Source organism: Coloeus monedula (assembly GCF_965178545.1).
Source record: "Coloeus monedula genome assembly, chromosome: 6".
In the NCBI taxonomy this organism is placed as follows: Eukaryota; Metazoa; Chordata; class Aves; order Passeriformes; family Corvidae; genus Coloeus; species Coloeus monedula.
In genome coordinates this window covers 449299-465884 of record NC_138786.1, presented here as the reverse complement: position 1 = coordinate 465884, position 16586 = coordinate 449299, and the positions used below count along the sequence as shown (strand labels likewise).

At 56.9% G+C, this 16586-nt stretch overlaps 1 protein-coding gene across 1 annotated transcript; it reads left to right on the top strand.

Annotated features, from left to right (window-relative positions):
* Positions 1 to 1959: 1959 nt before the first annotated feature.
* Positions 1960 to 15932, top strand: ANO9 (anoctamin 9; the record flags this gene model as incomplete). The annotated part of the gene is made up of 25 exons (XM_082284366.1): positions 1960 to 1965; positions 5615 to 5680; positions 5876 to 5992; positions 6238 to 6374; positions 6658 to 6707; positions 6952 to 7010; positions 7220 to 7302; positions 8010 to 8144; positions 8245 to 8341; positions 8628 to 8688; positions 9597 to 9679; positions 9934 to 10038; positions 10732 to 10896; positions 10976 to 11012; positions 11492 to 11603; positions 11762 to 11819; positions 11965 to 12062; positions 12202 to 12368; positions 12786 to 12938; positions 13161 to 13308; positions 13775 to 13885; positions 13980 to 14073; positions 14170 to 14282; positions 14951 to 15070; positions 15905 to 15932. 25 exons carry the CDS (start codon positions 1960 to 1962, stop codon positions 15930 to 15932), a joined length of 2403 nt encoding a protein of 800 aa, XP_082140492.1.
* Between the last annotated feature and the right edge of the window lie 654 nt (positions 15933 to 16586).

The following is a 16586-nucleotide window of genomic DNA, read 5'->3' as shown; positions in this document are numbered from 1 at the left end:
AGCCCCAGTCACCCGAGAGCAGCAAATGCAGGAAGGAAGGGAAGCACTGGAAGAGGGTCAGCATCGACCTGCTCACCTGCCTTGCTGCAAAAGCAGCTAAATCCTGCCCAGGCAAAACCAAATTCCTCCTAAACAGGAACAGCAGCAGCACAGTCTCCTCCGAGTGCCACGAGAGATGCTGCAGGGGCTGGGTATACCTCGGACAAAGCCAACCTGCAGGCACAGACTCACCTTCCCCGCTGGCTGGTGACACCCATGGGCTTTCGGGACTGCTGCTGGGTGCACGAACTCCTGGGCTGTCCAGAGAGCCGAGTCTTTCTCCGGAGGGAGAAGCAGGAGCGTGGGAGGAGCGCCACGGGCTGTTCCTCCCACAGGTAACCCCGTTTCCCTGGAACACGGCGGCGCTCCCGTTGCAAAGGCCTTTCCTCTGCTGTCGGGTGGAAAGCACTGCCTGGCAGAGCTTCACTCTCTCTGGGTAAACACCACACGCTCCCAGAGATAAAGCCCGTTCTCCGCTCCCAGCCCATGGATCACCCCTGGAAGGCTGAAGGTCTGCCCACACCTTGGTTTCACACACAGCAGGACATTGGGAAGACAACTCTTTTTTTCCCCCGATAATCCCCAGGTCTGGTTTGGCACCTGTTCAAGGCACAAAGCCGCAGGGTGATGGTAGTTTAACTGGGATCACCACTCTGAAAATGCTGGCTGCCTTTCCTAGCAGGATACAGCTGGATTACCACCCCCAGGACCTAGTTTATTTTACAGCAGCCCACAGGAATGCTGTTGGAGGGCACAAGGAAATCCAGAGCAGTTGTTCACCATCCTGTTATTCCCAGGAAATGCTCTTCTTATTTGTAAATGAAAGCAACAAGCCCCCCAGAAAACAGGTGTAAGGCAAGACGTGGCTTACACATAGCCCCTTCACTCACTTTTTAGAGTAACAGTTCTTCCCTGTTCCAAAAGTCCAGATTGGAGACGATTCTTTCCCCCTGCTCCACTCAGGTGAGATGCCACCTGAAGTCCTGCACCCAGCTCCGGGGTCCCCAGCACAGGAAGGACAGCGGCCTGTTGGAGAGAGGCCACAGGAGGGACACCAAGCTGATCAGGGGAACGCAGCAGCTCTGCCATGAGGAAAGGCTGAGAGGATTGGAATTGTTCAGCCTGGAGAAGAGAAAGCTTCGGGGTAACCTGACTGCCCCTTCCAGTACCTGAAGGGAGCCTGCAAGAAAGCTGGAGAGGGGCTTTGGACAAGGGCCTGGAGTGACAGGATAAGGAGGAATGGCTTTCCACTGCCAGAGAGCAGGGTTAGATGGGATATTGGGAAGAAGTTCTTCCCTGTGAGGGTGGTGAGGCCCTGGCACAGGGTGCCCAGAGAAGCTGCGGAAGTGTTCAAGGTCAGGTTGATAGCACTATTACACATGGGGGGGAAAAAGCACACGGCTCCCACACCTGTTTTACCAACCAGTGAGGCATCAAGAGGAGATTTCTAGAGCTTTCCAGAGCTTCTGCTAATAGCTCCTTTTGGCCAGTTTATGGCACCTCTTGGGGACGTCACAGGGTACAGCACATGGCCCTGGCACTGCGAGGGGCAGAGGGGGAAGCAGAGCCCCGGGGCTGACAGGAGGAACTCGGCACTGTTACCTGCGCTGGGCGGTTCTGGGCTTGCCACTCCTCTGGGCGAGGGTGAAGGGCAGCTCCTTTGCCTCCTCCCGATATCTGCCCACTGCCAGGCAGAGGCAGCTCCCTCCCAAGGCAGGCACGAGTCCCACACGGAAGTCACGGCGCCACTCGGTTCACATGAGACCTCTGAGACCTCGGTCGAAGGAGGTGGGGAAGGAAACCACAGAGTGAGAGAGCCCAGGAGCCTCCAGCCGGTCCTGCCCACCAGCCCGTTCCTTAGGGATCTGCCCCGAGGGGCTCCAGGAGAGAGGGGCACCGAGGAAGGCTCTCCGCTTCACCATGCAGGTAGGAACAGAAACTGCCCCGATATTCCCAGGATGCTGCTTTTCAGCACCTCTGAGCACCTCTGGCTTGGAAACACGGGATACACTAACCTCCAATCTCTACCACTCCTCTGCTTTTGGCCTTTAAGGTACAAAATTCCTACCACAGGTGTGTGACAGGGAAAGCAGGATGTGCTGCTGGTCCCATGCACCATCCCAAGGTGTAGTGGGGTCACACTGGCCCCACATGTTGGTCCCAGAGTTCAGAGGTGCCAGCGCACGGATCAGAGAAAGATGGTATGGATGGAGCTTATGTAAACCTAGGAACAAGCACTGCAGAGATGACAGCCCCAGGTGTTCCAGGAGCACCTGGCATACAGCAAGGGCAGAGGGGGAGCTGTGATCTTCTTCTTCTCTACCTTGGAAGAAAAGATGTGGGTTTTTCTCCTGGAAAAAGCCAGGCAAACTCTCCAAGGTCAGGGCAGGTAGTAAAGGTACAGGTCTGCCTGTCCAAGCAAAGGCTGTCCCACTTCTCAGGAAGCCATGGGCTAAGCTGGAAGTGCTCCAAGGGAAGCTGTGTAAGAATCATCCTGGAGATAAGAGCAATTTGATCATCTCAATGTGGGTGATGGGAACCACCCAATCCCACACCAATCCATGAGTGGAAAGGAAAACAAGGATGCCGGATCCTATCCAGGTCCTTATCCTGAGTTACTCACACGGGTGACTCCGCACCCAGCCCAAGGGTGCCCGTGGCCATTTCCCAGGAGGAACGCTCAGGGCAGTGGGTCACCTGGCCAGGGGACAAGGACCAGTGACACACCCAGAGGCACAGAAACCCACTTCAAAACGGACATTCCTGCTTCCCATTGTGCCGGTCACTTCTACACCTTTGCACTGCAGCACCTCCACATCCTGTTCCAACCACAGGGCAGGGAGGAGTGAAACTGAAACTATCCTTCCTGAGAGCAGGGATGAAGTCCAGGGTTCCTACTACCGCTGCAGAGCCCAGACGGCCCTACCTGCACCTGATCCCACTGCCCTGCGAGGCCAGAGCACAGCAGCCACCATCAGACAGCATCCCTAATTCCCAGGAAAAAACAGTTAGGTGTGAGAGTAACAGTGATCTGAAGTCCCTGCCCTCTGCGGCTACCCCTGCCCAGACATCCCTGCCTTCCCATCAGGACCTGCAGTGGCAGGACAAGGGGGAATGGCTTCGAACTGCCAGAGGGCAGGGTTAGATGGGATATTGGGAAGAAATCCTTCCCTGTGAGGGTGGGGAGGCCCTGGCACAGGGTGCCCAGAGAAGCTGTGGCTGCCCCTGGATCCCTGGCAGTGTCCAACACCAGGCTGGACAGGGGTGCTTGGAGCACCCTGGGCCAGTGGAAGGTGTCCGGGCCCATGGCAGAAGGTGGAACTGGACAGGCTTTAAGGTCCCTTCCACCCAAGCCACTCTGGGATTCTGGGATTCTATACACACTCCGTATGGCCCCAAAAGCAAGCTGGGCACCCGCATGGCAGCCTGAGCCCCAGCAGCCACTGGGATGAATCCAACACCCCATTTGTGAACCCGCCTTGGTAACCTCTCAGCCTCTTCCCAAGGAAGTGGACATGCTGGCTTGGACTCCCAAGCAGGACTGTGCCTGCAGGCGTTGGAGTTGGGAGCCACCTGGGAACAGAAGGTGTGATGCCAGCAGATCCCTTCACCTCATCTTGAGCTCTACTGGGGTCAGCAGCAGCAGGAACAGTGTGCCAAGGTGGCATTAGGAACACCCAAAAACATCCCCGTACCCAAAGGATGGCTTCCCATCCCCATGATCGCAGGCAGCACTGGCAGGGAATTGCTGCAGGATGAGGCTGGTGCACATGGAGGCTGAGAGAAACCAGCCAGGCAGGAATGAGCCAACATGACAGCAGAGAGTGTGCCAAGCCAGATCTGTGCCAGCATCAGAGCACTCACTGGCAGTGGGTAGATCCCAGAGAGGCTCCCACTCCCTCCCCTGTGCCCAGAGAGGGGCTCAGACTGGGATACAGGGAACTGCTGCACCCAATCCTGCACCCCAGACCTGGTTAGAGCAGACGACAACACCAGAACCCTCCCTCTGCCTCTTGCCATAAATTGGATACCTTTTATCCAAGAGAAGTTCTGGCTCTTGTTACATTAGCACCTCTGGGGGAGAGCATCCCTCTCCTCAAGCCTTTCCGCTTCTCCTTCTTGTCACTCAGTCTCCTCATGGCTCTTGTGCTTCCAGCCCTTTCCTCATCCCGGCCTCTCTGTTCCCATGGCCTCATTCTCCAGTGAAAGCTCGGGATCCAGATCTTACATCAGGGCGCAGTTGCAGCACCACAGCTCTGCTGCGAAGATTACAGCTGGAGGAACTCGTCTGGCTGGCCGCTCTTTCAGGTCACAGTGTCTCTGGTGACACTGAGTGACAATATTCCCATCCCGGGCAGCTCCCTCCTACTGCTGCGCTGCGTCACCCTCCTGGGGAACAGCGGCGTAACTGTTTGTGGGGACACACCACGAGTCACACCAAGTTGTGGGAAGATCCCCCACAGGGGCAGCTGATGGCTTAAGCTGAAGGAGAGCAGGGTTTGATGGGATATTGGGAAGAAAACCTTCCCTGTGGGGGTGCTGAGGGCCTGGCACAGGGTGCACAGGGAAGCTGTGGCTGCCACATCCCTGGAAGTGTCCAAGACCAGGTTGGAGCAACCTGGGATAGTGGCAGGTGTCCCTGCCCATGGCAGGGGATGGGACTGGATGGGCTTGGAAGTCCTTTCCAACACAAACCATTCCACAATACCTGCTTTGTGCTCCCCCAGAGCTGCACCCTTGGATGTCTGAGTGTAATTACCTGTAACCAGGAAGGTGGGAGCTGCACAGCCCTTCTTTCCAGAGCCACTGACACACAGGAGGGAAACAGGGAAAATCCAGAGTTCAAGCAGTGTTTGGACAACGCTCTTAGGCACGTGGATACTTGGGGTGGTCCTGTGCAGGGCCAGGAGCTGGATTCAATTATCCATGAGAGTCCCTTCCAGCCTGGGATATTCTATGGTTCTACGATCAGCAGCTCATCCTCCCCTCTCTGTCCCATGGCTGCAGTCTGAGGCATCCAACCTGTTTTCCAAGGGCTCTTTTCACCTGCTTTCCTCCAAGGTTGTGCCAGCCTCCACTCTCCCTTCACTGGAATTTAAAACTACCTTCCTCACCCTCCCCAAAAAGCCAACAGTGCCCTATCTGATAGGAACAACTGGCAAATGGAAAAGGCCGATTAAAGCCTGTAAAATCCACTGTAGCGTAGAGAGAGAGAGGGTGAAGGGTGAACACTTCCCCACCACAAACGTCAGGGCATCGGGTGAAAGAGCTGAGGGAGGGTTTTCCTCCTGGTCCAGATCCCTCACAGCCCCAGGGTGCTGTTGGGCATGATGAGTTCTGGGGAGGCTGCACACCCTCCCAGGGCAGCAGTCTCTGCAGCATCCCTAAACACAGATCCCTGGCTGGCTCGGGAAGACCCCAAACTGGTGACCAGGAGCATGTGGGAGAAGGTTTCACACAAGCCTCGTCTTACCTTCCTCCCTGGGCGTCCCTTCAAGGCTTCTGGAAGAGAAAAACACGGGATCTCCCAGGGAGCCTGCTGAAGCCATCCCTTCACTGGTTTTCTTTTCAGCAGGATGGAATTCTGCTGACTCCCCTCAGGGAATCTCCTGCTGAGGACATGGAGCCCTTGGCCTTCCCGGTAAGCTTTGCTCCTTCTGCACCCACAGCGAGTCCAGCCCAGCTCAGAGAGGGGACAAATCCCCATTTCCCCTGCTCATTCCCAGTTCCCCTCTACACAGCCACAATGAAGGTCCAAACCTCTGAGAGGCTGGAGCTGGGAAGGAGAGCTCTCAGCTTTCCATCCCTAATAATTCCCTGCTGGTTTTGTGGGCAGAATGAAGAGAAGTGGGATTTTGTCCTGGTGAGCGACATCCACGAAGTGGACAGCAAGAAGGAGATCAAGAGGAGGAAGTTCCTGGATGAGCTGAGCAAGAAAGGCTTCACCATCAAGGTGAGGGGCTGTGGGAGGAAAAGGCAGCAGATACTTGGCCTGGCTTGGGCTCCTGCATCCCAGGAAATGGGAGAGGCCTGAACCATTGAGCTGTTCACCATGTCAGAGCTGGAAAATAACCCACTTGCTCAACCAGCAGAGAGAGACCCCAGCCCCAGGACTCACACAGCCCCCCGCCCTTCCAGCTCTGGCCCTACCCTGCCCCTCTGGCCCTGTTTTAACAGCTCTTCTCTTCCCCTCACCAGAAAATTGAGGACACAAAGCTCTTTTATGGAGTCCGTGCCCCGAAGGACATCTTCCAGAAATACCAGCGTCTCCGCAGGAAGGCTGACAGCAGGCAGCCAACCTCCAGCGACCACGAGGATGTCGAAGATACTGCCAGGTGGGTGCTGAGCTGATTTCCAGCACCCTGCACTCACTGTTCTCCACACCAGCATCCATCTTCCAGCTTGGCTCACAGCTGTGCCAGGCTTTTCATTTTCCACAGAACCTTCCTGCACCTTCCATGTCCAAAGCTGATGGCTTCTGACTGCCCACATTTCTCCCTCCCTTGCTTCCCTGGGTTTTAGTGCACACCTTCTCCCTTCTCTGCCCTGTTTTTCTGAGCCACACAACACAAGTCTGTATCCCAGAGCAGCCTCTAAACAGAGTTTCTCCTTGTTCAGGATACGGATCGTGAACTTCATTGTGCGCAACACCGTGACGCCCGACTTTGGTAAGTGAACGGGGATCACGGGTGATGCTCAGCCTGGATCTGCAGGAAGAATCCTGCCACGTGGTGGGCACTGGCATCTCAACTGCCTTGCCATCCTGGGGAGAATAGAAAAGGGGTGCTCAGACAAGACAATTTACTGCTGCATCCAGAGGCTGGGAGATGTGCACTGCAGGAACCAGCAGTTCCTCTGCTCTGTCTCCCCAAATCCCTAAGCCTAACCCTCTTCCTTCTGCTCTGCTCCCAGAGAAGCTGCACGACCTGATGAACAAGAAGGTGTTTGAGGCAGCCTTTCCCCTGCACGAGGTGAGGCTGAGCACACAGCGCCTGGGAGGAAAATCCAGGAGAGATGGAGGAGCAGGACGGGGTGGGGGGGACCTGTGGGTGACTGGGGCTGCACCAAGAGCTCGCTGGGTGAAGGGCACGGCAAAGCTCCCGGCAGCTGCCTCGGAGCTGGGCAGGGCATTAACGGTGCTCTGATATTCCTGCATCCAACCAACTTCTCTGCTCTCCAGAAAGAAGAGACAAAGAGAATACTAAATGAGAAGTGGGCTTGCTGGGGAGTTTTATTTAAGGAACAGTCAATTGAGGCGATCAGGTAATACAGGCACGAGAGGCAGATCTTTCTAACCAAGAGGTCCCATGTGAAACCCAGAGGGCTCAGTGCCCTTTGCCAGGCTCCTGCATTGTCTAAAAAATCATTAGTTTGAACCTGGCTCTTCTCACAAGCACTGGGCTGCCCCTGCAGCTTCCAAAGCTCTTAGCCTGAGGGTTATCCCTGTGGCTCCAAGCTCCATCTGCTGATCCTGTAGAATGAAACAACCCCCATGTCTGTGTGGACTTTAATGAACCCGTTTGGTTTTCAGCCACGTTCAGAAGGCAGGAGAGGTGGGAACGGAGCATCAGTGCTGCACACCCAGCCCGGGGCTGAACTCAGGGCAGTAAAGGCAACATGGGGCTCCTACAACCACATGAAATCCCAGGAAGGACCACAGCTCTTGTTTTTGAAAACTAACTCCATGGGCAGGGGTGGGAGGGCAGAAAGAACGTGCTATTCATAAACCTGCCAGGGGGCTCTGGTAGAGAGGCGAGATCTTAAAATAGAGGCGCATCTCTGACAGCTGGCACAAAGTTAATTCCTCTGGGATACCGGGCTCCCAGTTCCTCAGTCAGTAGGTCATTTCTTATCCGTGACTCCAACCTGCTCCCCACACCATGGAAACTCAGATACTGCCACCATGGGCATTTTCTAGTGACTCCCAAAATCTAATCTGCTCTCTGGCCACACCTCATCTTTCCTCCTAGGTGCTATTTTGGAGAGAAGGTGGCCTTGTACTTCGCCTGGCTGGGCTGGTACACCTACCTGCTGTTTTTCGCTGCCCTGGCTGGACTGGTGACCTTCGTGGCTGGGACTACTGTTTTCAGTTCCAGCCAGGTGAGGTAAGGCCCTTGGGAATGCCAAATGCACATCCCGGTCATCTCTGCAGGTGGCTCTGAGCCACCCTTGTCCCCCTTGGCTTCCCTCCTCCTTTCTCTCCAGCAAGGAGATCTGTGACGCCAACACCACCATCATGTGCCCGCTCTGCGACCAGAATTGCTCCTTCTGGGTCCTCTCTGACACGTGCACCTATGCCAAGGTAGGGAACCCCCTTCCCAAAGCAGGCTCAGGGTAAACGATGGGGAAACACTCCCAGCTCATGCTGCTCCCACATCACTAAAACAAACCCCCAGCCTGGATCACAGCCTCCATTGACATCATGGAATATTTTACCAGCAACAAGCCCCAGTGTCCATCACCTTCCTGCCTTTTGCCCTCCTGCAGCACCTTTACCTGTCTCGGGGGACATGAGCACGGCAAGATCCCGAGGTGCCACAGCGCCTGCACCTCAGTGCCCCATCACACTCTTCCTTCATCTCTTCCAGGTCACTCACATGATTGACAATGAGGCCACGGTGGCGTTTGCCATGTTCATGGCCCTCTGGGGTAGGTGTCCATGTCTGGGTGCCCAGCACACGTGGCTTGGAGAGGGAGCAGAAGGTGGAAAACAGGACGCCAACATAGCTTCACCCTTTTGGGGGGGGGGGGGGGGGGGGCCGGTTTATACCTCCTCTGCTTCCAGGGCCTTCAGCTCCCCTTCCAGACACAGCAAGAGACAAAACCATTGTGGTGCTATCCTCCAGCTCCCCAAATATTCCTTACCTGAAGCTTGTCCTACCTGAAGCTTCCTCTCAGCACAGCCTCCCCCAGCGTACCCAGCAGTTTTCTAGCAGCTGCCCATAAATGGCCACTGCCACAGGAAGGAGGGGCCTTCAGACTCCTCCTCCACCTTCCCAAATCACTGCACGGCCTCTTATTTGCTGTGGGATGATGGGATCCCATCACTGCCTTAGCTACACACTCATCTGGCTTTTCCTCAACCCTTTCCTTGACCAGCCACCTCAGGATTGGGCTGGGTGTCCCACCCGTGAAGCCGCGGCAGGGTCCTGGGTGTGTCCGTGGGCTGGGTCACACAGGGATGCACTCAGGAGGGTCGATCCAATAAACAGAAGGGGTGGCTGGAATTGGAGTTGGAGTGGCGTGGCCTTGCCAGGGTGCAGCACAGGACACCCATTCCACCTGAAAAGTGACTTATCCCAAATTCCCTGCAGACACTAGAACAGGCCTGGCTGCCAGTGAAAGCTCACCTGCACTATCCCCATTCCCTCACTGCTGCCAATCCAGGGCCCTTCCAGGTCACCAAGGTGCAGAGGGGACTGCCTGTCCTTCATGGCCCAAGGGCAGTCCAGGCTGGTTCACCATCAGGTTGGATGTGATGTGACTCTCTGGGAGGCAGAGGAGTGGCTTTCAGAGCCATCCCTAAGTGTCACTGCACTTTCTCCTTCCCAATCCAGCCACTGTATTCCTGGAGCTGTGGAAGAGGAAGAGAGCCACTGTGGTCACCAAATGGAAGCTGCACGAGTGGGATGAGGATGAGGTGAGGACATCATCTTTCCTGCTCGGTGCTTCCCTTTTCAGGGCAGGAGTCACCTGCACCTAGAAAACACACATCAGAGGGATCCCCTGCCCAGACTGAACTCAATCAGGCTGGGCCATGCTGTTGTGGGTTGGGTGCTCACCCCTGTCTTTCTTCAGCACTGCTCATCCCATATGTCCACTGACACAAGGGGCACAAAGCACTGCTGGGTCCTTTCTCTCCCATTTTTAACTTTAATTTTTTTTTTTTTTAAGGAGGAGCTGGCTCTGCAGCTGATCAATAACTTGCAGCACAAACCCCGGTGGTACCAGCACTCCTACTTGCGCAGCACCATCATCCTCATCTTGGCTCTGCTGCTGGTACGTGCCAGGTGACCACGGGAATGTTTGGTTTAAGGGCAAAGGCACAGACCAGGTTTTTAGGGCAGTTCCATGCTCATCACGAGGATCCCGGGGCTTCCTCGTGCTCGCACCTCACTGTGCTGAGGGCAGGAGCCCCCCACCCTTTAGGGACATGGGCTGAAGGCTCTGCTCTTGCAGTGAGGATCAAGGCAAGGACACGGAGGGCAGGAAGAGGCAAATCCCAATGCACTTGTCCCCACAGTGGGTCAATGGAGACTGGTTCAGGTGGAGACACAGAATCCTGGAATCATAGAATGTTAAGGGTTGGAAGGGACCTTATCTAGTCCCAACCCCTGCGCCGTGGGCAGGGACACCTCCCACTACCCCAGGCTGCTCAAGCTTTGTCCCACCTGTCCTTGAGCACTGCCAGGGTCAGGGCATCTGCAACATCCCTGGGCAGCCTGTTCCAGTATCTCCCCACCCTCACAGGGAAGAATTTCTTCCTAACATCCAGCCTAAATTTCCCCTCTTTCCGTTTGTACCCGTTACTCCTTGTCTTATCACTATACCCATCTCACGAACCTGTCGGCCTCCACCGAAGGGCGCTGGTTTGCCTTTGAAGCCACGTCCAGAGCCCTGCTGAGGGGACCATCAGGTGGGATGGAACACGTGGCCTCGGTGGCTCCTGACCCCGCCTCTCCCTCTCCACAGATCATGGTGCTGATCGGCATCGCCCAAATGCTCGTCGTCTACCGGGCGGTGGCCACGGCACTGTTCATGCAGAGCGAAGTGAACCTGCTGAGCAAGCACGCCGACACCATGGCTGTGATGACGGGGGCCGTGCTGCACTACATCACCATCATCATCATGACCAAGGTGAGGAGCCACATGGGGTGCCTGGCAGGATTTCTCCACGGCCAGCCCTCCCTGCTCATCTTGTCCCTCTGTCCTGCAGGTCAACCGGCGTGTGGCCCTCTTCCTCTGTGACCTGGGTAAGGGAAATGGGGTGTGTGCCACCTGAGGTGCCCTTTTGCCCCTGAGCACAGCCAGCCTCCCATCCCCTTCACTCCCTTCACCAGCACAAGGCAGCTCCCAGGCAGCTCCAGCCCGGGAGGCCAGCAGCCCCCCAGCACACACTCACCTGTGGCCCACATGCTGTCCCACAGCCAGCTTTGCAGGGACAGTCAACCTACAGGGCTGAGACCTGGCATGAGCAGGAAGCTACCCCAGCTCCAGGAGAGGTCACAACCTGGATTTCCTCCCAGTCCTAAGGCCTCTTCTCCCTCCCAGAGCTCATGGCTCTGAGGGACCTGGACTGACCTCCATCAGAGGGCTCAGGTGGAAGGCAGAGAAGGCTTCACAAGGGGCAGACACCTTTCAGACCTTCAGAGCTGTGGTGGCACCCATGGGGGCACAGGGCAAAATCCCACTGCTCTGTGACCAAGCCCCTGGGCATTGCTCCCTTTCCTAGAGAAACCACGGACCTTGTCCCAGCAGGAGAACAGCTTTGCCGTGAAGGTCTTCATCTTCCAGTTCTTCACAAACTTCTCCTCGCTCATCTACATCGCCTTCTTCCTGGGACGGTGAGTGGAGAACACAGGGCAGCCAGGGTTTGGGATGGATGTTGCCCAGGGTGTAGGAACACCCCAGCCCCTCTACCCTCCCCACCAGGCGCAGAGGCCCCATTTGGGACTCAGGAGGGCCATGACCCCATGGATATCACTGTTGCTCCCTTGCTCAGGATCAATGGTCATCCAGGACACTATGTGCGCATTGCTGGCCGCTGGAGGCTGGAGGAGGTGAGGCACCCACTCTCTGACCCCCCCAAACAACTCCTCCTCTTCCTTTCCCTACCGCCCAGGGAGGCTCTGGGAAGCTCAGCTTTCTCCCATAGCACCTGCCAAAGGGTCCCTCGGGCCCACCCACCTTTGTTGTCCCTTCCAGTGCCACCCCAGCGGCTGCATCACCGACCTCTTCATCCAGATGGCCATCATCATGCTGCTCAAGCAGACCATCAGCAACATCATGGAGTATCTCATTCCGTAAGCTTCCCACACTGACACTTTTCAGAGAGGAACCCTGGTCGTTTTCCTTTTTCCCTTCCTCCAGGGATGTGCCGGCAGCAGCCCAGCCCTGCTGTCCTCTGCAGGCAGCCACACAAATCCCTCTCTCCCATTGCAGCTCGATATCCCACCAGCTACGGAAGAAGCGCAAGCACCCCAAGAAGAGAAGCATGATGTTAGGAGAGGAGGAGGAGGCAGAGGACCCTTGCAAAAGGAAGTGGCTGAACAACTACGAACTCAATGACGTCTACATCTTCAGCTTGTTCGACGAGTATTTGGAGATGGGTACGTGGGGCAGGGGCAGATCCACGTGCACTCCTTGGCTGGGGAGTGACAGATGCTAGGGAGGCCGTACGCAGGCAAGGGAGAGCTCTGAGCCACAGCGCCACACCCCGTCCCCCTCCGAGAGCCCTGGGATGCCAAGATCATTCCCAAAACAGAGAGCAGGCAACTGTGCTGGCCTCGGGCCCTGCCTCGGACCTTCCTCTCCTTCCAGGGCCACAGCTGTAACCCCAGGGTGTGCCTGTGCCTGGCTGGCTCAATTATCCCCACAGATCCCACTCTCTGACAGCCCTGTGAGAGCTGGGCGTCCCCAAGACATGGCTGTCTCCCCCTTCCACCCCTGCAAACCCCCTGACCCAAGCCACAAAGCAGGACAAACCCAGTGCTTCACACCAGCACATGGTGTGTCCCCCTCCACAGTGATCCAGTACAGCTTCACCACCATCTTCGTGGCAGCCTTTCCCCTGGCCCCGCTGCTGGCCCTCATCAACAACATCATCGAGATCCACATGGACGCCATCAAGATGACGCAGCTGCACCGGCGCATGGTGCCCAGGAAGGCCAAGGACATCGGTGAGGGGGTCCTGCCAGCTGAGCCCCTGAGCACCCCATGGCCATGGGACAGCACAGGGAGAGCTGTGGGTCGGGCAAGGAGAAGCTGCTTCAGACCCTGCCAGAGGCTGAGGGGCAGCTTGGAGGCCCCTTCCTTGACCTGGCCATGCCAAAGCTGTCCCTGAGCTGGAATGGTGGCAGTGAGCTGGCAGAGGGACCTCACTGGCTGCTCCTCTCCCGCAGGGATCTGGCTGCAGATCCTAGAGGCCATCGGCACCCTGGCTGTCATCGGAAACGGGCTGGTGATCGCCATCACCTCTGACTTCATCCCTGTGCAGGTCTACAAGTACATGTACAGCCCCTGCACGAGGGAGAACCACACCAGCATGGAGTGAGTTCAGTTCTGGGACAGTCCCTGCCCACAGCATCCCCACGGCCCTGTCCCCACAGCTGTGTCACCACCTGCCTCGGTGCCACCACCGCAGGAGCGTGAGGCAGCTGAGCTGTGCCCCAAAGCGAGGTGGGGGGGAAAGGGGAGCAGGGGAACATTCCCACACGGCATCACCTTCAGCCTCCCACTCACGTCATTCCTGTGGTGGGTGAACTGACTGGGAAGGGCAGTGTGTGACACTGGAGAGCTGCAGGATTCCCAGGATGCAGGCACATGCTCTCTCCTGCCCTCTCCCTGTTCCTCCGAGCCTTGGCTGCCTGACCAAGTTCACTCAAACTGGACAGAAGCCTCCGAGCCCTCCATTTTCACCACTCTTCGTGAAAGTGGGTAGTGAGAGCCCCAGGTGGGTTCTGCTTCCCCAAAACAGGAGGGTACAATCCGTGCTCAGCCCGGTCCTTCCCCACAGCTGCTCCACCGGCTACATCAACAACAGCCTCTCTGTATTCCGCATCCAGGACTTCGAGCCCCACACCAGGGTGCTGCCGGAATTTAAGGGGCACCAGATCAAGGAGTGCAGGTAAGAGCAGCCCCCTGCCACGTCCCGCCCCTCACCGGGACATCCGGGCTGGAATGGAGGGGCCTGGGCTGGCACCGACAGAGCTGTGCTGCAGGTACCGCGATTACCGGGATGCCGACGACTACACCTACACCGTCCAGTTCTGGCACATCTTCGCAGCCCGGCTCGCCTTCCTCATCCTCTTCGAGGTGAGCACCCGGGGAGCCAGGAGAGGGCTGGGAAAGGGGTTGGATCCGTGCCTTGTGCCCGGGCTGGGAGCCCCTGAATGCCTTTGCTTCCCACAGCACGTGGCTCTGTGCGTGAAGCTGATCGCAGCCTGGTACATCCCCGACGTCCCCCAGAGGGTCAAGAATGAAATTCTGAAGGAAAAATACGAAAATCTCTGTAATGAATCAAGGTGGGTGATGCCCTGGAAGGTGCCAGGTTTCAGGATTTGTCTGCTCTGGGGCCCCTTTTCCTTCAGAAAAAGAGAAGCTCCAAGTTAAAACAAGAAGCGATTTTGCCAAGGGAAGGGCTTTGCCCATGTTTTCCATCTAAATTTTGCTTAAAGAGAAAGGATTAAGTATCACAGTGGGAAACAGAACCATTGTACCTGCCCCAGTGCTGCTGTCCCACACTGACTAAGCCCTGCTCTGGCAAGGGCTCAGCCTGACCCCCCTCCATGGCCACCCTGTCCCAGCTGCCGCCCATAATCCCGATGGGAGCAGACAGCAGGGTACAGGAAACACCTGTCGTGGTTTGACACTGGCCAAATACCAGGCACCCAGGACAGCCACTCACTCACCCTCCCCTGCCACAGCTAGGCAGAGGAGAGAAAAAATTAACAAAGGGTTCATAGGTTGAGATAAGGACCCAGAGAAAACACTCCAAGGGCAAAACAGGCTCAGCTTAGAAGTACAAAGTGAATTTAACACTAACAAAACCAGAGGAGGAGGATGAGAATTAATAAGCCCTTAAAAACACCTCCTTTCCCCCAGCCCCTCCCTCCTTCCCACCAACAGTGCGGGAAAACAGGGCACGGGGGGTTGGTCAGTTCGTCACCTGAGGTTTTCTTCCACTGCTCAGGGAGAGGAGTCCTTCCCCTGCTGCACCGTGGGGTCCCTTCCCACAGGAGACAGTTCTCTGTGAACCTCTCCAGCGTGGGTCCACCCTCACGAGCAGGAGTCCTCCCAAAACTGCTGCAAAGTGAGTCCCTCCCACATGTACACAGTCCTCCCAAAACTGCTGTGGCGTGTGGGTCACTCTTCCACTGGGTGCAGTCCTCCAAGGCAGCAGCCTGGGAGCAGGGCACCCTCTCTCCACCGGCTCTCCCACTGGAGCACAGCCTCCTCCACGGGTGGATCTCTGCATCCCCATGGATCCCCAGGGGCCATGGGTGGATCTCTGCATCCCCATGGATCCCCAGGGGCCGTGGGTGGATCTCTGCATCCCCGTGGATCCCCAGGGGCCGTGGGTGGATCTCTGCATCCCCCGTGGATCCCCAGGGGCCGTGGGTGGATCTCTGCATCCCCCGTGGATCCCCAGGGGCCGTGGGTGGATCTCTGCATCCCCCGTGGATGGATCTCTGCATCCCCCGTGGATCCCCAGGGGCTGTGAGGGGATCTCTGCATCCCCCGTGGATCCCCAGGGGCTGTGGGTGGATCTCTGCATCCCCCGTGGATCCCCAGGGGCTGCAGGTGGATCTCTGCATCCCCCGTGGATCCCTGCATCCCCCGTGAATCCCCAGGGGCTGTGGGTGGATCTCTGCATCCCCCGTGAATCCCCAGGGGCTGTGGGTGGATCTCTGCATCCCCCGTGAATCCCCAGGGGCTGTGGGTGGATCTCTGCATCCCCTGTGAATCCCCAGGGGCTGCGGGTGGATCTCTGCATCCCCTGTGGATGCCCAGGGGCTGCAGGGGCACAGCTGCTCCACCACAGTCTCACCATGGCCTGCAGAGGAATCTCGGCTCTGGCTCCTGGAGCACCTCCTGCCTCTCCTTCTCCACTGCCCTTGGTGTCTCCCTGTTGTTTCCCTCACAGTTCTCACCTCCTCTTCTTCTCTGACTAGCAAAAAAAACCTGTGGCCCTTTTTGTTTTGATTTTCTTCTGAAATCTGTTATCACAGAGGCGTTACCAACCTCTCTCACTGGCCCAGCTTTGGCCAGCAGCATGTCCATCTTCAGAGCCATCAGGGACTGGCTCTGCTGGACATGGTGGAAGCTTCCAGCAGCTCCTCACAGAAGCCACCTCTGTGGCCCCCCTGCTACCAAAAACCAGCCCGTGCCAAACCAACACAACACCACACTGCCATAGCTTTCCATCTCTGCCTTCCTATTGACTGTGGGATTTCCCACAAACACGGGTTTCCCACAAACAGCCTGTCATTCTTTCTCCATCTATTTTGGGAAAAAGGCCCTGTTCCCGCAGAGAGTGCTTTTTCACACCTCCCAACTCAGACGGTTCCCTTCCCAGCACCTCTCTCCTCTCCTCTCTCCCCAGCATGATGGAATGCATCTCTGAGGTGTAGCCACCACTCACCAAGGAGAAGGAGAACACGGACTCGAGCCCCTTTCCCAGCCTGGCAGTGCTGCGGGTGCTGGATGAACCCCACGACACAGTGCCACATGTCCCATCTGGGACTGAGCTGGACTTGAGCTGGGAAGTGATGACAACACAGTGGCTTCACAGGAGCAGGCTGCTTTGTGACTTGGGAAGGAAGGAT